Here is a 27829-nt window from a genome sequence, read left to right on the forward strand (position 1 = left end):
ATTGCCATGCAGAGTATTTTGAGTATTAATCCTCAAATGACTTTTCGCTAAAGTGAGGCTGGGATTGGCTAAGGCAGCAGTGACATCACCACCACTCACCTGCTGGAGCACATAGCGTATGATAATGTCTTAATAGGTCCGTGTGTTTCAAATGAGCTAGTTTGTAAGAACTCTCTTTTTGGTGTCTTTGTGGTCTTGATAACGGCGCGCACCTTTTGACAAGACGTTAATGGTTCTCTGTTGAGAGAGCATCTCCACACACCTCGCCGTTCACTGTGTAAAGTGGGCACGACTGTCAGATTGTCTGTTTCGGGAAAAAGTTACAAAAAATGTCGGATGCGAGCCTCCCTGATTCCAGCATCGGACTCTGTAGGCGGTTTCAGACGCTGTTACACAATTTGACTTTGTTTTAAGCATATTGAGGCGCGTAGTTGTGGAAAGACAGTTTGATTGGTACAAATCACGTAGTGTGAAAACACAGCAGTGACGCCCCTCTACGAGCCCACAGTGAGCTCCCTCCACATTTGTGTGTGTGTGTGTGTGTGTGTGTGTGTGTTCGTCCATCTTCTGTTACGTAAACCACAAACTGTGTTACGAAGAAGGTTTAGACGTGTTGTAGACCAGGTTTTTTTTTGGGGTTTTTTTGGCGAATGTTGGTCATAATTTATGTTTTCATTAAATGAGTTGAAGACAAAACAAAGGAATGTACTTTAACAACATTATAATAATGAACAAACCATCATGTGACCTTGAGAGGCTCTTTATTGTTTGTTTGACTGTTGAACTGAACCCACATGATTCTTTTTCACTTTCTTTTCTTCATTTCCATCATTATCCATCACGTCATTTATTTCTGTTCTTTTAGTTGTGTTTTACATTTTTTATCTTTAATGAACAGTCTAGACAGAGACGTTAAAAGACTGGGAGAGACAGAGACAAGTGTCTCAGACCAGATTCAAACCAAGGGCCATGTGCTTATATGGTGTGTGTCCATCAAGCCACCAGCACTTCCCTTCAAGTTAAAAGAAAAAAAGAAGATTTAAGCAACAATAAAACATGTTTTTATAAATTACTTTTTGACTAGAATAATAAAAGCGGCCCACACAGCCGTCACTGGCTCTCTCACTCTCTATCTATTTTTATCTGTTTGCAGGGGACATCACTCAGAAGGGTTATGAGAAGAAGAGGCACAAGCTGATCAGGGCATTTGTTCCACATGCTGGAGGTAATTTAGCGACCTCTGACCTCCCTCACACACAGCGCCCCCCCCCCCCCTCCCCTCCCCCAGGCTAAAATATTCCCATACCACCACGAGGGTATCGATCTGGTATCATGACAAATACAGTTGCGATGATACTCTACTCTATCGATTCAGCCGCCGCCATTAGTGAATGTAGGTTAAGACTCCCTTGAGCTCAGCTTGGGCCTGCTCCTCTGTATCTGAGTCTGAACGTGCTGCAGTCGCTCGCTGCCTCCACACACACACACACACACACACACACACACACACACACAGGCCTCACCGCAACTAACACACACACATGCATCACACAACCTGATCATTTCTCACAGGGATGTAGATTTGGTAGTTATGGCTCACAAGACACTGAGAACATTGTTATAATTTCATTTTGTTATATTTTTTTTTTTATTATTTTGTTTTATGAAGTCAGAAAAATGTGATTTTTCTGCCGAATCAAATCATCTCCATGTTTGTTTTTTCCTTTTTGCACTGTATTTATTGCTTTTGTGAAACGTGTATGTGCATATGTGTGTGTGTGTGTGTGTGTGTGTGTGTGTGTGTGTGTGTGTGTATATATATATATATATATGTGTGTGTGTGTGTGTGTGTGTGTGTGTGTGTCTGTCCGCCTGCTTGTCTGCTTGCCTCTGTAGGCATGGAAGGGCCCATGTCTCATCGGGCCCCACTCGGCCCTCCCTCTGCTGCCCGTTTCCACCGGCGGCGAACCTCCGGCACGAGAGACGAGCGCTATCGATCAGGTACGGAAACCCCTGAGGGACAACCACAAAAACCATGAAATGATTTCCTCTCCTCATTTTTCAATAACATCACTATGTGGGTGTTTTATTGATATTAGCTACCTTTGAGTGACAGCTCTGTGTCCCTTAATGCAAATCAGTGGTTCCTGCTTTTTAAACAAACTTCTTCCCAGTTTGTATTACAGGTTTTCTGTTAAAACAGTATAATATTCATTATCGGGGTTATTCTCTCAGACTTGACAAAGCTCCTCCACAACCACAGAAGTGGCTAGAGTCTTTTCACAGCCTAAGAAGTACTTTAATTTACTGACTAATGTTTCCTCCACAGGTTCACTGCTTTGATGCCGGTACATTTGTTATTTAATTATCAATAGCTCATGTGACACTGAATAAGCCAACATTGTACTCTCTAATTCATTTTTTGACAACTTAAAATTAATTGACTCAAAGAAGTCCTCTAACTAGAATTTACTAAATTAGAAATTTAAAAAGAAAATGTCCTTTTTGAGCCAGTTAGCGCAGCTGAGTCTCCACTTAGACCAGTTATACATAAGTTAACTTGCTAAAAATGGAAACTTCTTGCAAGTCATTGCCATTTATAATGAATTGGATTGATATTTCATCAGTGTTATTTATTGTCACTAAGGTAGCTACAGTATGTGGCACCACATAAATGGACTTTTTGGCTTTTTACATTGAGGTTTAACTGAGATTAGCATTTTAAAGTATGTAAAACGTTCCTCCTCTCTCTCTCTCAGACGTCCACACCGAGGCGGTGCAGGCCGTGTTGGCCCGACACGTGGAGAGGAAGGTGGCCGTGCCAATGCCGTCCAAAAGACGTTCACTGGTGGTGCAGACCTCCATGGATGCATACACGCCTCCAGGTGACGAGACACAAACCAAACGCACGCCTGCAAACGTCTTCTTCAGTCAGTTAGTGATGATGTGAAGAGGTTAAGAGGTGTCAGCGGAGTCAGTTCAACACTAAAAAAAACTCATAAAAAGCAACAAGAGTTTGATCATTTTCCTGCGACTTTGAAATAAATGTACGATTTAAATGCCTGGAAAGTGAAAAAGACACACACACACTCACACATTGGTTATCTCAGCTGAACTGGGTTGTACTAAGCCTAAAATGTGACCCCAGAGAGGCTGCCCTGTGCCCAGACAGGATTATGTTGTAATGCTGTGTCTCTGCTTCTCAGACGTTTTATATTCCGACACAGAAACACACTCATTTCACCAAAAGCTGCAAACATGCACATTTTCTGAGGCATGCAAACCCACTGACAGATCTACAGTAACAACAAGCCGCAGACAGCCGTAATGTTGCAGTAAATGGAAATAGGAAAAATACTGATTAGTGACCACGTTTTAATGTTTGTGTGCACTCTTCTTGTGTAACCACAGGAAGTTGGCTGAAATCGGATGCTGAAGTTGACCTTTAACTCAAATATGAGCTCGTTAGATTGAACATAATCAGAGTTGATAACACGATTTGTGTGTTGATTGAATTTTAATGAAGGAAATGTAATAACTTTGTTCACCGGCAATTTGCTTTTTAACCTTTGAGAAAAATCTTAAGTGAACCTGACGTCTCCCCAAAGGCTTTCGTAACTCGTGATTTCACGTTTTTAAAACGTTCTGACAACACTAACTGTGTGGAAAGTGGAGTGAATCTGCCTGTTATGTTCCTTAGATTTACGATTTCTGTTCACATCGATGTTTACTGGGCCTCCCTGCTCCTCTGTGCTCAGATGATTAGCTCTCATTTAAAGGATTAAATTCAGTCTCTGTGGTTCTTTTCTGAAGTGCAGCCTGAAGCCAGTTTGAACTAAATTGGTTCTTGTGGTTGTAAGCTGACTAATTATTGACATTTTGGGTCTGCAAGCCGGTCGTCTGCTCTGCCACTTCGACAACATGAAACTTCAGTGGTGAATCATAATCTGCTGCCTCACTTTGAACCATTGTCTTACTGAATTGAGACAATTAACTTTAAAACCCTAAATCAGGTCTGTTTATCATTTCAAGCTGCAGTCATCATCCTTTGATTGAACAGCATCTTAAATCTCTCTTGGGACTTTAAAGTAGTATTATTGTTCTCTTTATATAATAGCGCTTGCTGAGCCTGTAGAGCTCTACAGTTACTTACACGAAATGGCCAAAAGTATGTGGACACAAACATTACACCCATATGTGATAGTTGAAAATATCCTTCCACAGCCGTGAGCATTAAGATTAAAATTTTGGTCCAACATGTATTGTATACTGCTGTATAGTGTATTCTGTATGGCCCCAAGCCAATTATAGTATATGTTAACAATACTTGCAGCACTTTGGACAACAGCCACAAACCAAAAGTACACAAAAATACATACTTACTTTTGGCCATATAGTGCCTAGAACAGGTTCAAGAAAACAAATGTAATGAATCCAGTGTAGTAATAAGTGTTGGAAAACTTTGAACTTGAGTTATGAGCTATCAGATTTTTGGTTAACGTGGCATAATAACTTAAAGAGACAGTGCTGTTTTAATGGAGATGTTCACCTGAATATTATTAACTTTTACATCATCGTCTTAAGATCATGTGAGTTGAATCACCAGTCAAGTTTGTATGTGTGAACTAAAACTGCTTTTTACGAAAGTGAGTTAACTCTTACAAGCTAACTTTTCATCTGTATTGCTGGCTTACGGGATGTTAAAGGAGAAGTTCCACCATTTTGGAAAATATGCTTATTAGCTTTCTTGCTGAGAGTTAGATGAGAAGATCGATACCACTCTCATGTCTGTACGGTAGATTTGAAGCTGGAACCAACATAGCTTAGCTTAGCATAAAGACTGGAAACAGGTGGAAACAGCTAGCCTGGCTCAGTCCCTCTACAGGTCACTCATTAACATGTTTTATCTAGTTATGTACCGGACTATTCATTGGTTCACATTTAACCGACAGACATGAGAGGGGAATCCATCTTCTCATCTCGGCAAGAACGAGAAGAAGTGTTGAATGAAGGTTTTCTGTTGACGTAGACTTCGATTCTTTAGTTAATGACCCGACTGCTTATGAGATCAGTCTACAGTATGTTATGTTAACGTTACATGAAGGTTTCCTGTGGTGTTAGCATCATTTCAGTGGCGCTAACTGGCCCCGATTGCTCATGTGCTTATGTTGTGTTAATGTTGTATGATGGTTTCCTGTTAACAAACAATGGCGGTTACTGACTCTCACTAGGCCTGTCGCCCCTGTGCTCAGACTCGTCGTCGGGCTCAGAGGAGGAGGCGGGGCCAGGTGACGACATGTCGGGCATGGAGCACTGGATGAGCCGCCCTTCCCAGTTAGGCCCCGCCCACCTGGGCTCCACCTCCTCCTCGTCCTCGTCCACGCAGAGCGGAGGCAGCGGCAACGCCGGGCGGCTGGCCGACTCGCTGGCGCACGCGCACATCTCGCACCTGGCGCACACACACCTGGCGCACACACACCTGGGCCAGTTGCACCACCAGCAGAGCCACCTGTCACAGTCACACCACGGTAAGACTTCACTGGCTCTCACTGGGTTGGTCGGATGGTGTTTATGTGTGTGTCTCGAAACGGAGACAGAAAAGAAAGAAAAGCACATTTTGCATCTGTAAATTAAAGACTTGCTTGCTCAGTGATTAAACTAAAATAATAAAAAAGCAAATATAAAATCACCTGTGTTTTTTAATGGACGTGTGTCCTAAAAGGAGGGCAAACGAAAGTGTTACAGCAGGATATCTACAGGGGAAGTGAAGGAAGTATATTTGCAATACTTGAGTCACCAGTAAGATGCCTACTGTTGCCTCTCTTCCATGTTACCTTTATCTTTAGCTAGCAAACGTTAGCATAATACACCTGCTCTGTATGTGTGCACTCAGGTATCGGCCACCTGTCTCTGAAGAGGAAGGGAGCTCTGAGCGTTGCAGAGAACGGAGGATCTCTGCGGCGATCCTGTGAGTTTGGATCTGACATGTTGTGGCCCCCGCCGCTGGAGTCAGACGGTACGTCCAACACAGAAATACTCACCAAAGTGTTTTAATCAATCAATAAATATCAGCTGCAATAAATGCAACCTTAAATTCTTGGAATAATATGTCAAATATTCCCAGGAACACACGCAGCTCACATTTTTTCATGTTGATTTTAGGCCAAAGTCAGACAAAAGATCTGAACACTCTGAAAGCTCCCAATAAATCAGATTTATTAAAGCAACGTTTTGATCAGGGATCAAAAGATCCAGCCCAACTTCAGTTAGCTGTTTGATCCTGTTCTGTTAAAACGTTTTCAATGTGCGCGCTCTGCACTCTGCTATTGATTTTACATTAAGTTATTGACAAGCTTCTTGTGATAAATTATTTATTTGTATCTATTATATTTATATTTGTGTTGAATAAATCAGTTAAAAGTCTTCTGATTATGTTTGGAAAAGCAGTTTTTGTGTAGAAAGTTTAAACTATTTTACACAAAATGCGCTTTTATGTCAGTGTTAGTGTTGTTTTGGAACAGATATTGTGTTGAATGGATGTGCAGCCAAGCCAGACCTCATTCACTCGTGTGTGTGTGCCAAGGATGTGACCCACATTAACATACAAACAAAATGGCCATCACAGCGTGTTTAATTGTCCATAAGCGCAATAAAACAAGGCACTTGACGAACAGCTCAGAGATAAATATGAACAATGAGTCACCGCTGGCTGTTTATCTGGGTTTCTGTCTACCTCTCCCTCCGTTCTCCCTCCATCTGTCCGCCTCCCTCTCCGTCTCCCTGCAGAGAATCACTCGGCCCCCCCGGATGTGACAGGCTACTCGTCGGACTCGTCCCACTCCCACACCGAGCGTCACCACATGGCCAATATGGGAACCATCGCCAGGAACACGCAGAAGTACGGCAACGCGGAGCGCATGGAGACGGGCGACGGTAAGAGTCACGTCCTCCGCTGTGTCACACCTGCAGCCTGCTCCCGACTGGAGCCTCCGAACAAAGATACCGAAGACAGTCGGACAAAAATAGAAACTCCTTAATCAGGAGGTGAGCTCAAATTGGACCACCGCCTTAGAGAAATGACCAATTACACTGCGTCTGTTCATGTCACTCCCCTGGATGAACAGATTGGACTTTTTTTTTTTTTTGTTACCCTTTATTGTTTTTGTTTTTTTTAAAGCTGACCGAGCATCTCTGTTCTTTTTCAGCATGCTTCACAATCACGCAGGCACAGTTAGCAAACTGAGAGAACAACCGCAGTCTGTGGTCCATTCAAGCTGAGCATTGCATGCGTTGCTCCAGAAACACAGAGTTTCTTATTCAGCCCTTTTCCGTACACTTTGGAAGCCATCTAGACATTTGAACCAGCAGTCTTCTGGTCACACGATAGATTCTAGTCGCTATCTTTACAGAAACACTGTCAGGTTTGAAGGAGCTGTTATTGAAAGGATACTGAGGACTGTCTTGCAAGCCACCCAGGCCACCGCTTCCCTTTCCACTGTGAAGAATTAGCCCAAAACATCATCCTCACCCCGTGTGTGTGTGTCTGGGGTTTTTACAGGTGTTCCAGTCAGCAGTCGTGTGTCAGCTAAAATCCAGCAGCTTGTGAACACGCTGAAGCAGCCGCGCAGACCTCCGCTACGAGAGTTCTTTGTCGATGACTTTGATGAACTTCTGGAGGGTTAGAAACCGTCTTTAATTCTGCATGACTCGTGATTCTGTCTGTCTGATTTTAAGTTACCGTGTGTTATCCAATCTACCTTCATACTCGGGAGACATGAGTGGTTCTCTAAATGGTTCCTTTTAATAAGGCTTGTGTTGGACAGGTGAGAAGCCCGCGTGCTCCCTGTGCTCAGGTGTTAAAACAAGCCTTCGTCACCTGCAGACACCACCCAGGGCTCAAGTGATGAGCTGCATCCACGAGTGCAAACGCTTAGAAATAAATTCGCTTGGTGCAAAAAGGTTTAGTAGAATTTGAGGTACTTTATACTTCTACTCCACCACATCTCAGAGGGAAATGTTGTACTTTTTTAGAGATTATAAAATATGATGATTTGTTATAAATGAAACTACCCAACAGTTTATACAGCGAGCACCGTGAAGGCGTCACTGTGGGCTCTGGGTCGTTGTGACGGCAGAATGTTTACAAACCAAACAATCGATCGATTCATGGAGAAAATAATCAGCTGATTAATCCAGAATGAAAAGAATCATTAGTTGATAGTTCAAGATGAGCTCCACCTCAACCAACTCCAACAGTAACATCCTGCTTTTACATTAATAATCTAATGATAGAATATATAATAACAGTCACACAAGACTTTTACTGCTTTTAATACTATACTTAATACTAATTGTACATTTTCTTGATTATACTGACATACTTTTACTCAAGTAACATTTCCAACAGAGTATTTTTACAGTGTGGTATTAGTACTTTTACTTAAGTACAGGGTCTGAATACTTCCTCCACCGCTGGTTTGCAGTTTAGGAACAAGGAACACGTTCACATGTGATCACAGCACAGCAATGTAGTTACACCTCATCCCTCCCTGCAGCACACGCACAGAGAGAAAGATTTGGGGGGGTGATGATAGCAGATATCCTCCCTCTGGGACTAAAGTCAGAGCCCGGAGGTGGATGCTGGGGGGGGGCAGGGCTGAATAAAGTAAAGGATCAGCAGCAATGAAGGTCGGAGAGGAGAGAGAGGGAGACCTGGGCATTTCTGACAGCTTAGATAGACCGCCAGACTGAAACTGTGTTGGATGGGTGAAGCAGAGAGTGAGGTGGGGGCCGTGGCAGTGCAGCCTGAACTGGCTGGCAGGCTTTGCTCTTTCAAGTTGTAATCAGTAATGATAGTAATAATCATCCGCTGCACCCTGAATAACTGGACTCATGTCGGTGGTCAGCTGATGTGTCCTTAAAGGCCACTCGAAGTGTTGAAATATCTACGATTTGATAAGTTTTAACTGCATCAAAGTATGTTTATAACTTACATTGACATCTGTCGCACTCCTTTGCGTCAGTGTAAAGACTGATTTTCATATGGAACGGATGACAGGGACCAGATGGTGATCTGGTCCGGTTCATATAGAAGACAAAGTTCTTCACCCGGTTATATTGTAGGAGTCTCGAGCCCAGAGATCGCTGCAGATCATCACGTCCGTCTGCTGTTTGCACGGCTCTCACCATCTGGCTGCATTCTCTATCTTTGTCTCCTCATTTCTAGTCAGTAGACTTTAGTCGTCCTCTTCAGAAACCTTGTATTTTTAGAAAATGTGCTCTCTGGTTTAATGGAAATGTGTGTTTTGGACACACTGTGCTGTCGTCATTCAAGATAAAGCATAGATTAAGGTTGATGTAGTAGTTAAGACCTATAGTTCAATCTGGATCCACATTTTATGACAATGGCTCAAGGCTCAATCCTGTCAAATCCTTCCCCTCTGCTGCCTCCTCTCAAATATTAAAGACTCAATATTAAAGGGACTCAGCCGTCCAGTCACACATTGTACACATTCCCACAGTACATCCGTGTTGATAACAGGTATGCCTAATTCATTATCTGTGTATTTGAGTGTGATTACAGTTGTCTCACTGCCGCTGGCTTTGGCTAAATGTTTCCATGTGGTGTTTTCATGATCCGACAACAGCGAACAAACTGAAGTAAATGTTTGTGAGCTGCACACTGATGACATCATGTGTCTCCTCGTCTCCAGTCCAACAGCCGGACCCTAATCAGCCCCGGCCGGAGGGGGCGGAGATGATGCCAGTGCGGGGAGAGGCGCTAGGGGTGGTCACCAACTGGCCCCCGTCCCTGGAGGCTGCGCTCCAACGCTGGGGAACCATCTCCCCTAAAGCCCCCTGCCTCACCAGCCTGGACACAGCGGGGAAGCCCCTCTACGTCCTCACATATGGTAACCGGAAGCTAACTGAGCGCTCTGGTGATCTAAGAATGAACGTTTATTCTGCTGTTGCACTCACTCCAAGTGGTTCTGGATGTTTAAACTGTAAAATGGGGCTTTTAGAAGGAACACAAAAAAAGAATGTAGCTCCCATATGCACAGACATGCACTCCTATGCTTTCATGTATACGTATGCACTGTACATGCGCACCGGTGGTGTAGTGCTGCATATCAATACGTAGGTCAATATGCATTCATCGTGCACACACATTCAAATTAAGTTACAAGGTCAACACTGTTGGAGATACCAAAAGGGTAATGTTTACTACAGAATCAATAAATCAAACCTCTCAAATCAGCTTTACAAGAGATTTACCTCAAAAAAATACAACAAAGTATTGAAATTGAAAACCCAGCCTTAGTCGATGTTCAGTATTTACCGGCAGGTTCATATCTGCACTGTGTGTCAGTAAACATGGTCTATCATCAGCACACTGTCAGCAGGGAATTTAACCCCTTTTTCATTTTCATTTTTTTCATTTTCCTATGCACCTGTGCGCATTAGACAACACTTACTTTAAAGTACAATCCACGATAAAACAAAACATATTCTCTAAATGTCAATAGTGACCTCTTCTGACTGCTGAAAACTCTTAAATGTCATCACTTTAGGCCGTTTTTTTCTTTTATCGACTGTATGTCCTCGAAATAGAAGTCCAAGAACACACAGTCATATCCTGTGAACTCTCCCTCTCTCTCTCTCTCTCACACCCTCGTATCCTGTGTCCTGCTCCCTGCAGGAAAGCTGTGGTCTCGCAGCATCAAGCTTGCCTACAACATCCTCCACAAACTGGGCAGCAAGCAGGAGCCCATGGTGCGACCGGGTGATCGGGTGAGTCACACGCCTCCGCCGCCTCACGCAGGTTTTTTGGTTCCTGGTCTTTGTGGTCATTTTCACTGTAGCTGCGTCGTTAGTTTGTTTGGCCAATATGGTTCGTAATGAATCAGCGATGCAAGAATTTGTTTCTAAAACCTGATTATTACATATTTATTGATATGTTATATGATCATTTTTGGGAAATGTACTTATTGTTGCTGAGAGTTAGATGAGAAGATTAATATCTCTCTCATGATTCTACACAAAATATGACGCTATAGCCTGCAGTCGCTTAGCTTAGCTTAGCTTAGCATAAAGACTTGAAACAGGGGGAAACAGCTAGCCTGGCTGTTACCAAAATCCACCTACCAGCACATCTAAAGCTCAATGATCAACAGATATATCTCATTTGTTAAATCTCTTCAAAAACCAGTGTTTCCCCCTGTTTCCAGTCTTTATGCTATGCTAAGCTAAGCTAATTGTCTGCTGGCTCCAGATTCAGATTGAAGGTGTTTCCCAAAATGTCAACTTTACACTGCAACCCCCTTAAATCTTCTGAGATTCTGATGCCTTTTTGGCAAAATGATTTTCCAGCTCATAGAAGGGAGAGTCATCTAACAAATTGAATATTTGTAGTATTAGCATTTAGCATACAGATGAATGCTGTGCTAACTTTATAAGAACTCGGAAACTGCTGAGAGTTTTTCTCTCTTGGTTATTTATCTCTGACCCCCGGCCTCTGTCTCCCCTCCCTCCCCCAGGTGGCGTTGGTGTTTCCTAACAACGACCCTGTGGCCTTCATGGTGGCCTTCTACGGCTGTCTGCTGGCTGAGGTGGTCCCTGTTCCCATAGAGGTCCCCCTAAGTCGCAAGGTACTTGAAATCCTCCGAAATGTTTTTTTACATTGAGAAAGTAGCCCCCAGTCGCCCGGCTGTCTGTAGCTTATCTGTAGCCGTCGCTGCTGCTCTCCGGCCTCTTTCCGTTAGTTTTCAGATTGACACTTTTCCACAGGATTAGCTTCTCTGCGGGAGGTCAGGTAATTTCATTTTTTTGCAGCACTGCTGTGTAACGTTAATCCTCTCTGCTTCGGCCACGTCTTGTGTTTCACCTCGTACCCAGCGGCTCCGAACTCCTGCTGTGTTTCATTTCATTCAGTTTGTGTGGACGCCTCCGTGACGCTGCGCACTGTTGAAACAATGCTTTGGATCCTCAGCCTCAGCTGCTGCCTTGCAACAAGTGTCTCTGAGAGAACAATCCTGTCTGCACAGCGAGCAGAGAAACACGTCAGAAACCCAATAAGTCTGACAAGCAAGAAAGAAGCCCTCCTGCTGCCATCACCGAAGACATACTGTCATCAATCAGGTGGCAACTGTTGGTCTGCGCGCCGTCACCCTCTGGGACCCAACATGTCTGAAGGATGGAAGTTCCTGCTTTGACAGAAAAACAAACTGCATGTTATAGTTTTTATTTTATATGACTTTCTTTACGCTCCCTCTGGGGTCTCTATGAGACGTGGCCGCTCGTCATCGTAGTGTCGGCATGGTTACACCGTGATTACTGCTGCAGCAGAAAATGCCTTTTCTTCTGCACGTTGGCCGCCTCCCTTGAACCCCTTCCCCCATCCTGCATTTGTGCTGCAGGATTTTCCATAAAATCTGTGTTTGAGAAACAGTGCAGCAAACGTCTCTTCTGTTACCAACACCACAGCATTTAGTCAAATACGGCCTCCAGTTATTTCTGCATCAGCATTTTAATTCATTTATTGAAAGCAGGAACCCGAAGAAGAATTTTGTTCTTTATTGATTGACAAAGTGATCATGCCCTCCCCCTTCTCTGTGTCGACCAATAGGATGCCGGCAGTCAGCAGATTGGATTCCTGTTGGGCAGCTGTGGCGTTACCGTGGCGCTGACAAGTGACGCCTGCCATAAGGGTCTGCCCAAGAGTGCAACAGGAGAGATCCCACAGTTCAAAGGTGAGAGGGAAAAGCATCAATCATCGCTGGATTGTAAAGGTTTCTCTGTGGGGGAGGGGAGGGGAGGGGGGGGGGTCTGTCTCTGTGCACACAATGAGGATACTAGTAGAGAAAGAGAGAGTTTTAATACAAAATTAGTTTGTTAACCATTCAAAAACTGCCTGGAATAGTTTTTTTTGTGTGTTTGAAATGTTGACTGTTTAGCTTCAGGTGTAAATGTTATTTATTATTTGAGAACTAAATAGTTTCATGTTACTCCCTGGATGAGGCCTGAGATGAACTGAAGGTGTTAAGTGTTTTGCATATTTGTAAAAATGTGTGAATGAAAGAGAATCCGGGTGTTTTTTCCTGTTGTAGCTCCGTCTTTTTTTCAGCGGCGTCTCTTGTTATTCGTAGAAAGGGACTTTTCTTGACACACCGTCTGTCTCTCTGTCACACACTCGCTGCCTGCAGGTTGGCCCAAGTTGCTGTGGTTTGTAACCGAGTCGAAGCACCTTTCCAAACCTCCCAGAGACTGGTTCCCTCACATCAAAGATGCAAACAACGACACTGCTTACATAGAGGTGAGCTAACAGGCTGCAATGTTTTACATTAAGAAAATTGAATTCTTTTATTTATTAAGTAATCTATTTCAATCTCAACCAAAACTTGACCTGGTTTCTGCTTTATCTCGCCGTGTTTTCATTTGGTTGAGTAAAGAATTAAGCGTGTTTTACAGCGAAACTTAAATACTTATTTGGGGATTAATCAATTAGTCAGCATTCATGAAGTCAGCTGTCCAGGGGAAGTATCAGTAATTCTCTAGTTGCCGTTTTCAGACCGTTGGTCGGTCAGAACTTGAAGTTGTGTCCTTTGATGGACATTTTTCACCTTTTTTTTTATTTTAGAAACTAAACAAGGAATTGATTACTCGTAAAAAATAATCAACAGATTAACAATAATGGAATAATTGTTCGTTTCATCTCTAGTGTACACTTCTTCAGTGTTTTTTGTTAAAGCCCACATCCCAGATTTTCCTTCCAGCTGACTGTGGATGTTTTCAAATAGAGCTGTCAATGATTGACGAATGATTAGTCGATTTATCGATCAGTCAATCTACAGAAAATTAACCTGCAACTGTTCGGCAATTAATCAGTCCTTTAAGTCCGTTTTTAAGCAACAATTTCTCTGATTCCAGCTTCTCGAACGTGAGCTTTGGCTGCTTTTCTCTGTTTTACATCATTTTGAATGAAACATTTCAGCGTTTTGGACTGTTGGTGGCACAAAACACGAAATCTGATGACGTCACTGAAGACCAAACGGTTAAAGGAGAAACAGCTGTTCACAGTTGTGTTACATCATCTTGGTTTAGCAGTTTAGTTGTGTGCAACAGGCAAGTTTACTTATCTTAACTTAGTTGGGTTAAATTGACTATATTTTAACGATAACAGCTTGCCGACATTTTTGAAATTAACCTCAACAACATATTCAGATTGTTGAAGACGACAGGCGGCAAAAGGCTGATCGAACCAGGAGCCTCCGTCTCCTCTGAGTCCTCCGATTTCACCGTCCATCCGTCTGTTGTTTGTCTCTCAGTATAAAACCTGTAAGGACGGCAGCGTGCTGGGAGTCACAGTGACGAGGATCGCTCTGCTCACACACTGCCAGGCTCTCACCCAGTCCTGCAGCTACACCGAGGGTAGGCGAGCGCACACACACACACACACACACACACACACAGTTCAGTCTGCAGCTCACAACTTAGCCATTTAACCCTTTCTCTCCCTCTCTGTCTGCAGCGGAGACCATAGTGAACGTCCTAGACTTTAAGAAGGATGTGGGCCTGTGGCACGGCATCCTGACGGTAAGACCTGCCTCCTAGAGGTCAGAGGTCAGGGATCATGACCTGATCATTTCCTGTTTGCTTTTCACCCTCACCTCTGATATCAGAAGGCAGGTGGACAATCTGTTTTGTCTTTGCAGAGAACACGAGGAGATTAACACAAATGTAAAACCAATTATATTACTTTTATTTGAGTGTTACAGATTAAATCTTGTATTTGAATATTTTATGACCACATCCAGGTGATAATACCTTGTAAAATAGACACAAATAGGCTCAGAAACATGTTCAATTTAAAACCTAAAATGTATAATTATGAGTACTACATGAGTTATGAGTTTTAACAGTAAAAGAATGAAAAAAAAACCTTTCAGCTGTAAATGTTAATGTGGGATTGTGTGTGTGTGTGTGTGTGTGTGTGTGTGGCGTGCAGAGTGTGATGAACATGATGCACGTGATCAGCGTCCCCTACTCGCTGATGAAGGTCAACCCTCTGTCATGGATCCAGAAAGTGTGCCAGTACAAAGGTCAGACACACACTCCACCTGCCACTCAGCACCGTCAGTTCACTCCATTCACCTGTCTGTCACATAGATTAAATGCTAATTTTCTCTCTGTCTGTGTGTGTGTGTGTGTGTGTGTGCGCGCATCTCCCCCTGCAGCCAAGGTAGCGTGTGTGAAGTCCAGAGACATGCACTGGGCTCTGGTGGCCCACAAAGACCAGAAGGACATCAACCTGAGCTCGCTGCGCATGCTGCTGGTGGCCGACGGATCAAACCCTTGTAAGGTCACACTCAGCCTCCACAGCGGAGCTCTTTCACTAACGGGGGAGTTTAGAGGGGTGTACTTGAGATAGAGAACGTCAGGGAAATGGATAAACTCTCTCGGGAAGTCAGGAAACTGGGTCACTTTACAGGAATAGAGCAGGATGTGTCCGACTGCGCACATTTGGTACAATAGATGGTTTCCAGCCCAACTGGAGTGGAAACGACTGAAGTTTAACAGGAAGAAACCAGGAAATTATATCATGTTCTGATCCGTACATGTTTTATCCCATTAACTTCAAGTTTACATTACTGCTGACCACAACAAGTAATTTTTCTGTGTTCTCGGCTGCCATCGATTTCAGTTTCAGTATCAACCTGCAGAGGCTGGAAACTTGCTTGATGTTTGTAATCCATCACAGTGACTCTTTAGTATTCTTTGACACATTTGCTGTATTGTCACATGTGGGACTGTTTTTAAACACCCCCCCTGTGGTACCTTCAAGTGCACTGCGACATCAGAGAGTCAGGGGCTTAACTGCACTTTTCTAAATTCAAGAAAAAAACAAAATGTGTTTAAAATGTATGTAACCGGGAAAGCCTCATTGAGTGTCCCGGCCAAGGTAGGCTGCAGTCACAGTGAGTTACAGACAAACAACACGCGTCTGATAACACAAAATATGCCGCTAGATCAGAAATTAACAGAAATGCTGAAATCAAGAATAAAATTTCATGTGAAAGATTTAATCCTAGCTTAACTCTCCTTAAAACAATATTCATATTACTTTTCACACAGTCTGTTAGCTTATCAGTTGTCTTCATGAGCTGCGTCTTAATTCCATACTACACACTAATTATAAGCAGGTTTTGAATATTAGAGTGTTCACAGCGAAAATGTGGCAAAATTAATTAAAGTGGATCCATAAGTTGAGATAATGAAACAGAGAAGCAGCTCACAGCTGAAAAAAATGAAAACAAATTGTGGACGGTGGTAGAGCATCCTCAAGAGGATCTGAGATGGGCTAACCTTGTTAGCCCCGTGTGTTCAGGGGATAATCCTACAAACTCTGGGCTAACCCTCCTCTGGAGCAGGGCCAGCAAGCTAAAGTCGGGGTTAGCCCACTTGGAATGTGCCAGTGTGAAAGCCAAGTTAGCATGGGGCTACCTGGGGCTAATGGCTCCCTTAGCCTGGGGCTAATGGCTCCCTTAGCCTGGGGCTAATGGCTCCCTTAGCCTGGGGCTAATGGCTCCCTTAGCCTGGGCCTAACGGCTCCCTCAGCCTGGGGCTAACAGCTTCGTTAGCTTGGGGCTAACAGCTTCGTTAGCCTTGGGCTAAGTGCAGTATGAAAAGCCTATAACTTAAGTAGGATTTTGAATGCAGGACTTTTACTTGTAAGGGAGTATTTTCACACTGTTGCTTTGTTATTTTTACTTAAGTAAAGCATCTGAATACGTCTTCCATCACTGTCAATGAGATTTATTTCAAAATGGTCTCTACTTATGACGTAACCTCAACAAAAATGATAAAAGTACACTGGCAAAAAAAGGAAAAAAGGTAATCAGTAATGTTGTAGGCTAAAACGTTCAAAAGCATCAGTACAAAATGGTCCTTTGAGTGTTTTTTAATGTCACGCAGGGAGCCTGTATATTTGATTAAACACAGCCTTGTAAAACGTCACCTAATGGCTGTTTGATTTCTTGTTTCATGCCAGGAGTTTGAGTAAAAGTACAAGTAAAAAAAAAAAAATCCTGAACTGAAGCAGTTCTGACAGCTTGTTGCTGTTTCTGTCTGTTAGGGTCCATCTCCTCCTGCGACGCCTTCCTCAACGTCTTTCAGACTAAAGGGCTGAGAGCCGACGTCATCTGTCCCTGCGCCAGCTCCCCCGAGGCCCTGACAGTGGCCATCAGGAGGTACACACACAGCAACACACACACACACAACCCTGCTGTACCTACACGGATTATGCAAACATGTGCACGCACATACACAGGAGCACTATGCAAACACATCCACTGAGAGTTCAGACTGCAAACACAAACACACACAAATTCACACAAAGAAGTGAAGCCAAGTCCGGTTTATCTCCCTCTCCAGCACAAAGCCTTTCATTACAGGAAGTAACAGAAGGACCTACAGCAACTAATCAATCGGTCACAGATCAAGATGATACAATACAAACTGTAAAACACAAGAGCAACAACAACGTGCATCAGTCTGAGACATAAACTCAAATAGTGAGTCAGACATGAAAGATTCAGTGTTTGAGTGTTCCAGTTACGAAGGCTTCAGTTTTAGCAAAGACCATACTGTATTTAAAAAAAGAGACATTTTGGCAAAGTTGAAATGCAGCATATTTGTAAATGTAGGTTGACGACAGCATGAACCGTGTGTGTTATGCCTTCAGGCCGGTGGAGGACAGCAGCCAGCCTCCGGGCCGAGGCGTCCTGTCCATGCAGGGTCTGACCTACGGGGTCGTCCGCGTGGACACGGAGGAGCGCCTCTCAGTGCTCACGGTGCAGGACGTTGGCACCGTCGCACCAGGAGGTACGCCTGTGTGTGTGTGTGTGTGTGTGTGAAGAACTTTAATAGTGTTTGTATAATTTGTATAATACTTTAATTTGTATTTGTTATTTAACGTGTTGATGGTTGACGCAGGACGTTTCTGGGACATGGTGAGCTGATCTTACTAACACGGTGGAGTCATCTCGAGCCTCAGAAATGAATAATGATCCTTCATGGTTGATAAATTACAGCCAGCTGGATTGTCACATGCAGGTTTAAATTTTTATTTAATTTGCCTGTTATGTTTTGAAAGTCCAAACTTCTCTGGTTTTCTGGTACAAACTGAAATGTTTCTAAAGCATCAACAAATGAAAACTGGCAAATACCAAAACCTTCCAATCTAATGTCTGTTCTGATTCGTAATCTTGTTTAGTTTTTCTTTGATCAGACAGTTCCTGATTTAAATCTAAATGTAGTCTCAGCTTTGTAAACGGAGGTATCGTATTGTGGTAGTGAAGAAAAATAATTCTAATTTTGTGATTTAATTGCAGATGCAAGGTGAAAAACTACATTTAAGTTCATAAAACGGTCAGAATCAAAGTTAACATTAGTTAGGATTATTTGTTCATGGTTCAGATTTTTAATGTGTGTGTTCTTGTATACTGTAAGTACAGGACCTCCAGACCTCCAGACCACCTGAGCTCTCTGTCCCTCTGAAGAGTTAAACTATCGGCCTCCAGTGTTGTCATGCACTGAATGGCAAAAAATCCATTAAGTCCATTAAATCGTAAAATTAGTTTTGAGGGTGTGTAAATGTGCAGCCTCTCCTTTTCATCAATGTCCAATTTTGGGAGCGTTTTCTCTCCTCATGACCGAGCGAGTTAAGTGGCTTCTGCTTCACGTTTTCAAGAGCTGCGAAAACTCCAAAGGAGACGGGAGAGTTTTCAATACGGCTGCAATCCATTCTAATCAGCTGAGTTATGTCTCCGGGGACAAAGTCACACGGATAGTTTCACAAGGTAATACAGAACATAAAAAGGCTTTTACGACACAATGCGTCATCTGTCCAGGTCCTCGTGAAGAACCCAAGAGACATTCTGACTCGGCTGACGTGTCGTGGACGAATTAAACCTGTTTTAGATTGTTGTTGTTTACACTACGATTATTTCATCCGTGAGTCTACAGATTATATTCTCAATTAACTGTTTATTAAACAATCCATCCAAAAGATACTCAGTTTAGTAGCATAAAAAGACTAAAAACCAGAAACTGTTCATATTCTAATAATTATTTGCTTAAAAAATGAATCAATTAGCAAAATTGTTGCTGATTTTCTGTTAATTGTGTAATATATTAATTGACAAATCGTTTCAGCTCTTTACAATGCAAGTATTACAATATGTACACAGTGTCCCTAACATATAACATATACAAAGACTGCTGATTTATATAGGTAACAACACAACATGAATTCCTGGACTTTTTATACTCATATTATATAAATAATACCATATAACCTTTCCACAGGTAAATAAACAGATGAATATGCTGGAAATTAAGCCTTGTAAAACCTCCAGAAGGAATACTGAACATTTTCTTCTACTAGTCACGTACGAGTTAGTTTCTGCAAACGAATGAACGTAAATAGAATTCACACACGAGGAAGTGAAGGTCTGTCTCTTATAATCCATAAAGAAGGCACTAATCTGCAGGAGGGAACGTGTAAACCCTGCTGATCAAACACGCAGGCTGCCACCGCTCATCAAGCATCACTCTGGCACACTCGCTTCCTGCCGCTGTCAACTCACACCACCCAGTGTTCACTGCGGGAACTACACCAGTGCTGCACCAGAGGGGGAGGGGGGGGGCTCTGTCGGAGCCCTGTAATGGATGAGGGGGTTTTCTTTTTACATTTGAAGTCGAGAAATCTAAAGATCTGTTAAAGTCGTACAGACACAGGACATTAAGGCCGTTCTGTGTTATTGGACAATGAAAAATAGTTTATAATCAGCACCAGCTCCTGTTCAAATGTTACCTGCTTTAGATATTCTCTTCTTAACCCAGTTCTTCAAGTAACCTGGTTTTGGGTCTACGTCATAACTGGGTTAGAACAACCTACTTTAAGCCCAGATTATATCCCCACAAACAGGTGCATCTGGGATGGATGCTTTGTTCTGTGTGAGAAGTAACTTCCTCACTCTCTCATTCTCTCTCTCTCTGTTTGTCTCGGTGTCTCTCACCCCCCCCCCCCCAGGCCTGGCCTGTGTGGTGAAACCAGAAGGCGTCCCTCAGCTCTGTCAGACAGATGAGATCGGTGAGCTTTGTGTCTGCTCCATCGCCACCGGCACCTCCTACTACGGCCTCACCGGCATGACCAAGAACACCTTTGAGGTGAGGCGGTGTGTGTGTGTGTGTGTGTGTGTGTGTGTGTGTGTGTGTGTGTGTGTGTGTGTGTGTGTGTGTGTGTGTGTGTGACCTTCTGTCTATAAACTGCAGGCAGTAAGTAACCCAAACAGATCGCATGTGTTTTTGGCAGTGATCATTTTAAAACCCACTCAGGTACAAACAGTTCTCTCGTATCCGATCGTAAATCAATAGTGGAGAACTTCCCCATCGCACTGCTTTCTCTTCACCTTCAAGAAACAAATCTTAAATGCCTCTGAGGTATCATTTAGCTCGATTTGGCAGAGCATCACTAGAAACTATCATTTAAAATTCATTATTTATTACTTTAATTCATCATTCATTGCAGGAAGAATATTTTAGTTTATGTCTCTAATTTTAAAAACCAAATGAAAAGCTAATTGCTCTAAAATACAGAAAATACATACAGTTAATATGTAGTTAATACATACAGTGAATATATACAGTTATTACATACAGTTAATATATACACTTAATACATACAGTTAATATGTACACTTAATACATACAGTTAATATGTGCAGTTAATACATACAGTTAATATGTACACTTAATACATACAGTCAATGCATACAGTTAATACATAAAGTTAATACATAAAGTTAATACATACAGTTAATATATACAGTAAATACATACAGTTAATATATACACTTAATGCATACAGTTAATATATACAGTTAATGCATACAGTTAATATGTACAGTTAATATATACAGTAAATACATACAGTTAATATATACAGTAAATACATACAGTTAATATATACAGTTAATGCATACAGTTAATATGTACAGTTAATATATACAGTTAATACATACAGTTGATATATACAGTTAATACGTACAGTTAATACATACAGTTGATATATACAGTTAATGCATACAGTTGATATATACAGTTAATAAGTACAGTTAATACATGCAGTTAATATATACAGTTAATGCATACAGTTAATGCATACAGTTAATATATACAGTTAATACATACAGTGAATATGTACAGTTAATATATACAGTTAATGCATACAATGAATATGTATACACTTAATAAATACAGTTAATATATACAGACAATACATATAGTTAATGTATACAGTTAATATGTACAGTTAATATATACAGTTAATAAATACAGTTAATATATACAGACAATACATACAGTTAATGTATACAGTTAATATGTACAGTTAATACGTACAGTTAATATATACAGTTAATGCATACAGTTAATATATACAGTTAATATGTACAGTTAATACGTACAGTTAATATATACAGTTAATGCATACAGTTGATACATACAGTTAATGTATACAGTTAATATGTACAGTTAATATGTACAGTTAATATATACAGTTAATGCATACAGTTAATATATACAGTTGATACATACAGTTAATGTATACAGTTAATACATACGGTTAATGTATACAGTTAATACATACAGTTAATATATACAGTAAATACATACAGTTAATATATACAGTTAATGCATACAGTTAATATGTACAGTTAATATATACAGTTAATACATACAGTTGATATATACAGTTAATATGTACAGTTAATACATACAGTTAATGCATACAGTTAATATATACAGTTGATACATACAGTTAATGTATACAGACAATACATACAGTTAATGTATACAGTTAATACATACAGTTAATGTATACAGTTAATATGTACAGTTAATATATACAGTTATTGTATACAGTTAATGTATACAGTTAATACATACAGTTAATGTATACAGTTAATATATACAGTTGATACATACAGTTAATGTATACAGTTAATATGTACAGTTAATATATACAGTTAATGCATACAGTTAATATATACAGTTGATACATACAGTTAATGTATACAGACAATACATACAGTTAATTTATACAGTTAATATGTACAGTTAATATATACAGTTGATACATACAGTTAATGTATACAGACAATACATACAGTTAATGTATACAGTTAATATGTACAGTTAATATATACAGTTGATACATACAGTTAATGTATACAGACAATACATACAGTTAATGTATACAGTTAATACATACAGTTAATGTATACAGTTAATATGTACAGTTAATATATACAGTTATTGTATACAGTTAACACAGTTCTGTTTCTGAAGATCGTCTCTTGTTTCACAGCAGAATCACATTAATACATCGTGGTTTTCTCTTCTAATCAACAGAAGGTTTCACGCAATTTTGTAACTTAAAAACATCAAATCTGATTTAAAAATGGATGTTTTGCGTTGAGAAACGTTTTGTCTCACCTGTGATGTTATTATTATTATTATTTATTATATTATCATTGTAGTATTTATTAAATGTTTTCTTTCCTTGGTGTTAAATGCAGTTTTTCTGAACTTGTTGTAGTTAGTGAACAGTGAACAGTGGATGCCTCTGCAGTACCTGCGTACTGTAAAGATGATATAAAAGTAAAAATACTGTGATGTCTGATTTTAGCTCCATCATGCCGCTCTAGCGCTGGCTGGCTGGTTGCCATGGCGACTCTGCAGCCTAACGCCCGTGTGTTTGCAGGTTTACCCGGTGAGCTCCAGCGGGGGGCTGATCAGCGAGTACGCTTTCGTGCGGACCGGCCTGCTGGGCTTCATCGGCCCCGGCGGCCTCATCTTCATCACCGGCAAGATGGACGGACTCATCATGGTGAGCGGGCGGAGGCACAACGCCGATGACATCGTTGCCACGGCGCTGGCGGTGGAGCCAATGAAATTCGTCTACAGGGGCAGGTGAGTGAGGTGGGAGGGGACAAGAGGGGACAAGAGGGGAGGCCGTCCAGTTACATGTGGACCAGAACTCCCGGGGGGGGGGCGTTTAAAGTCCCACTGAATAGGTTTTAACATCATTCCCATTGACAGTAGTTGAAAACCAGCCAGATGTCCAGTACTGGCACATTCACTGTCACACTGATAAATGAGCAGTCCCCCCCGCTCATAATGAATCTAATAAAGTAGAGCAATAGTGGATGAATCCAGAAACAGTAATAGAGTGAAGTTTAATTGTGTCCACGGCCACCGAGGAGGACATTCATCTTTTACCCGACAGACTCTGATGACGCTTCTTCGAGCTATTTAAGGTTCAAGCTTCTGTAGAAACCAAGTTAACACAGGAAGGATTCAGATGTCTTTATTGCCAGTTTGAGTCACTGATAAAATGTAAAGCAGGCAGGCTGAAGGTTGCTGTGGTGGTTTATGTCTTTACGTTGTATTTCTGCCGTCTGTTTGCCGACAATACGCTCTGATAAAGTCAGAGTGTTTGTAGTTGGATTGCTTGGTGTGTAACTTCCTTCCTTCGGCGTGTTTAAGTTGGTGCCGAACCTCCGCTAACATCTGCTGTAAAACTGCAGCGTGAATCCAGGAAAACTCATCTGATCCATCTGCAGTGGAGCTTCCACCTGAACGCACCTCTAACAGACAAACACAGTGACTCTAATTCAGCACAGCTGTCTTTTAGGTTCCTGTTGCTCTCTGATGTGACATCAGACGCTTAACACCTGACGATCTGAAGGAATCACGTTTTGAATCAGATATTTTCTGCTCTTTGTGTCTTCACAAGCTTTTTCCGACACCCTTGTTTGTTTTGCGCCTGTTTTTTTTGCACTTTTAACCAACAAAAGCTTCATCACAAAAGAATTAAAAACATGTTGGATCATTCACAGCTCCTGTGTGTGTGTGTGTGTGTGTGTGTGTGTGTGTGTGTATATTCCAAGTATTCATTAATTTTTTCCCCTAAGTTTTACTGTCAGGACACTCAAAGTCTCCACTGAAACCTATTTATTACTATTTATTGCAGGTTATTTTTCTGATATTTAACAGGAAGCCTGTATTGTCAGCCCAGCATGTAAGACAGTGTTATGGTCAGTAGCAGCTACAGTACATTGAAATAGAATTGATTGATTGATTGATATTTATTTATGGATTATCAGACGAAAGACCAAAGGATAACACGTTACTTATTTCCAACGCGGTCCCAAGATGTTAGAAGACACAAAGAAACACATTCAACATAAAAACTAAGCGGCATAACATCACCACCTCTCCTCCGTCCCCGCAGGATAGCGGTCTTCTCCGTGACGGTGCTGAGGGACGAGAGGATCGTGGTGGTGGCCGAGCAGAGACCCGACTCCACCGAGGAGGACAGCTTCCAGTGGATGAGCCGCGTCCTGCAGGTACGTCTCCTCTCACACGCTGGAGCTTTAAATGAGCCCATTTAAAACTGACAAAATGCAAACTCTCTCCAAACCAAAGGGTTTCCATAGTAACAGTCGGTGATTTTTAGCCCCAGTTTCTAACATTCTTAATAAAATCATGTAACATATCACAACAACAACACGGACAATATTCAACAGATATATATATAGATCATGAATATAATCCCTAAACAAGGTGCAAGTTAACAGTGTTTAATTTAAATAATCTGACTGTCCTCTGACTGTCCTCTGCCCCCCCCTCCCTCTCTCAGGCCATCGACAGTATCCACGGGGTCGGTGTGTTCTGCCTGGCTCTGGTCCCGGCCAACACTCTGCCCAAGACTCCTCTGGGCGGCATCCACCTGTCAGAGATCAAGCAGCTGTACCTGGAGGGGGGGCTGCACCCCTGCAACGTCCTCATGTGCCCCCACACCTGCGTCACCAACCTGCCCAAACCACGGCAGAAACAACCAGGTGGGTCGAACAGAGTCGTCTGAAGACACAGGAGTGTGTTTGTCTGTCCATGAGTCTGTAAGTGGTGCTGATCCTGTGTGTGTGTGTGTGTGTGTGTGTGTGTGTGTGTGTGTGTGTGTGTGTGTGTGTGTGTGTGTGTGTGTGTGTGTTGCAGAGATCGGACCTGCCTCTGTGATGGTGGGGAATCTGGTGTCAGGGAAGAGGATCGCTCAGGCCAGCGGCAGAGATTTGGGACAGACCGACGACAACGACCAGGTGAGGCTGTAATCATAGTAATGAGCTGAAACAGGTAGTTCGTAATTAATCGATTAAATATTCAAATCACTTTTCAAACGAAAACCTCCAACAAACATTCTCTGGTTCCAGCTTCTCAAATATGAGGATTTCTTTGCTGGTCTCTGTTTTGTTGTAAACTGCTGTGGACTCTTGGTCGGACAAAACAAGACATGCAGATAAATCGATAATGAAAATAATCAAGAGAATCATGTCTCGCCTACAGAGAGACACACAGAGACACACAGAGACACATAGAGACACACAGAGACACACAGACACACACAGAGACACAGAATCACACAGAGACACACAGACACACACACAGAGACACACAGAGACACAGAGACATAGAGACACACACACAGAGACACACAGAATCACACAGAGACACACAGACACACACACAGAGACACACAGAGACACACAGACACACAGAGACACACAGAGACACACAGAGACACACAGACACACAGAGACACACAGAGACACACAGACACACAGAGACACATAGAGACACATAGAGACACACAGAGACACACAGACACACAGAGACACACAGAGACACATAGAGACAGACAGAGACACATAGAGACACATAGAGACAGACAGAGACACACAGAGACACACAGAGAAGTGAAGACATTTTTGATGCCTCATTTTCACGAAACCTTTTGAGATCTCATTGAATAAATTCAGAGCTGCAGAAGTTTAGAAGCCAAAGTGAAGGTCGAGACTGTTTTGATCAGTGACTGATTGAGAACTTGACATTTTACAGAAACGATACAGCGAACAGTCATGACTTTATCAGGAGTTACAGCCAATAAACTTTCACAGCTTCAGCTGCCTGATGAAGAAAAAGTTTCAGTCAACTGGTCGTAAATGAATTCTTCAGAGGCAGTTTGACGCATCGGCGGATCTTTTCTTATATTGTGATATCGATGAAACCACTTTAATGTCCTGGATCGAAGAGAGACTCAGCGGCTGCAGTATGAAAGTCACGCACCATCAGCAGCCCTGCTAAATATGATGGATAAAAGTAAAGATTTATCTACACGTGGAGAAGCCAGCTCCTGTGTTGGCTGTGTAAAAACATTTACTGCTCGTGTCTCGTGTGCAGTTTTACATGATGTGCTGACGTTAGTAGAAATCCTCAGTAAGACACATCATTTCAAGGCCTCTGTAAACGAGTTTGATGCATCTTTACTGTTTTTCACAGTGAATTTAGATCAGAAAGTTTGTTTCACAACTTAAAAAGATGGTAGATTCAGTTTAATTGCAGGAATAAGATCTGTAGTTATTTACTTTCACACACACATGATTGTGTAAATGTCAGGATCCGTGGTAAAGAAAACACAGTTCAGGGTGTTTGTGATGAACTCGGCTCTCTGATCGTGTTTTTCAGTTCCTGTTCCTGTCGGAGGTTCTGCAGTGGAGGGCTCAGACCACACCAGACCACGTCCTCTACACCCTGCTCAGCTCCCGGGTACCAACACACACCTCTGAGCACAGTTACAACTCACAATACAGAAGATAGTCTCTCGTAGCCCTGGTTTTATAGTTAATAACTTCCTACGTTCCCTCTCTCCCCTCCTCCAGGGGGCGGTGTCCAGCTCCCTCACCTGCCTGCAGCTCCATAAGAGGGCGGAGCGAGTGGCGGCTCTGCTGATGGAGAGAGGAGGTCTGCAGGAAGGGGACCACGTGGCTCTGGTCTACCCACCAGGTCAGATGTGATGAACACTTTGCAGAGAGGTTTGTAGATTTGGAACGTTTGACAAAACTGAATTGATCATTCACACCTATCTGCTGTGTGTGTGTGTGTGTGTGTGTGTGTGTGTGTGTGTGTGTGTGTGTGTGTGTGTGTCCTGCAGGTATAGACCTGATTGCAGCCTTCTACGGCAGCCTGTACGCCGGCTGTGTTCCCATCACGGTGCGACCGCCGCACCCTCAGAACATCTCCACCACTCTGCCCACCGTCAAGATGATCGTCGAGGTCAGAGATTTCACTACAAAGTGCTGCTTTTTCTTTTGGAGTTTTTCACGTAATAGTTAAGCAAACAATCATAAATCATAAATTATGAAATATAAGTAATTTAATAAACTATAAACTTGGCATGGACAGCCTTTGGGACAGAAATAATGATCTCTATCTTCCTTCTATTGTTGTCCTCGTTTGCATTGAGACATTTTGTTATTTTGTTCAGTATTAAAATTTAAAAAGTGCCCTGAAGAAAGTCACATCAGCCCTGCTGTTGCTGTGTAGCTGACCTCTGACCTTCTTGAGGAGAAGACGAAGAAGATAAACAATTGAACTGATAATTACAATGAAATGATCATATTATCATATATAACCGTAGCCTGAAGATGCTCCCCCCCCCCCCCCCCGTCTCTCTGCAGGTCAGTCACTCGGCCTGCGTGATGACCACGGCGGTCATCTGTAAGCTGCTGCGCTCTAAGGAGGCCACGGCCACTGTGGACATCAGGAACTGGCCGCCTGTCCTCGACACTGGTACAGCAGCACTTCTAACACACACACACACACACAGAAACCTGCTCTACTGGTCCTGTGAGCCCTGAACCCTGACCAT

The 27829-nt window shown here is 42.3% G+C and overlaps 1 protein-coding gene across 2 annotated transcripts in view; it reads left to right on the plus strand.

The window, feature by feature from the left end:
- Positions 1-27829, plus strand: part of LOC139304673 (disco-interacting protein 2 homolog C-like) — a 47605-nt gene that overhangs the window by 10556 nt on the left and 9220 nt on the right. Inside the window, exons 2-28 of one of the 2 annotated variants that reach the window (XM_070928592.1) lie at positions 1154-1225; positions 1897-2001; positions 2760-2885; positions 5232-5528; positions 5894-6016; positions 6787-6933; positions 7559-7678; positions 9714-9911; positions 10700-10791; positions 11538-11648; positions 12626-12749; positions 13203-13312; positions 14325-14427; positions 14528-14592; positions 15005-15098; positions 15234-15353; positions 17132-17246; positions 17741-17880; positions 20093-20229; positions 22826-23034; positions 24359-24473; positions 24767-24968; positions 25123-25223; positions 26647-26727; positions 26841-26964; positions 27113-27234; positions 27639-27750. In XM_070928592.1, the coding sequence (XP_070784693.1) occupies positions 1154-1225; positions 1897-2001; positions 2760-2885; positions 5232-5528; positions 5894-6016; positions 6787-6933; positions 7559-7678; positions 9714-9911; positions 10700-10791; positions 11538-11648; positions 12626-12749; positions 13203-13312; positions 14325-14427; positions 14528-14592; positions 15005-15098; positions 15234-15353; positions 17132-17246; positions 17741-17880; positions 20093-20229; positions 22826-23034; positions 24359-24473; positions 24767-24968; positions 25123-25223; positions 26647-26727; positions 26841-26964; positions 27113-27234; positions 27639-27750 (3465 nt within the window). Of the gene's footprint in view, positions 1-1153; positions 1226-1896; positions 2002-2759; positions 2886-5231; positions 5529-5893; positions 6017-6783; positions 6934-7558; positions 7679-9713; positions 9912-10699; positions 10792-11537; positions 11649-12625; positions 12750-13202; positions 13313-14324; positions 14428-14527; positions 14593-15004; positions 15099-15233; positions 15354-17131; positions 17247-17740; positions 17881-20092; positions 20230-22825; positions 23035-24358; positions 24474-24766; positions 24969-25122; positions 25224-26646; positions 26728-26840; positions 26965-27112; positions 27235-27638; positions 27751-27829 lie in introns of both variants that reach the window. The other variant, XM_070928593.1, reaches the window with a different exon arrangement.

Source organism: Enoplosus armatus, chromosome 21 (genome assembly GCF_043641665.1).
Source record: "Enoplosus armatus isolate fEnoArm2 chromosome 21, fEnoArm2.hap1, whole genome shotgun sequence".
Lineage (NCBI taxonomy): Eukaryota > Metazoa > Chordata > Actinopteri > Centrarchiformes > Enoplosidae > Enoplosus > Enoplosus armatus.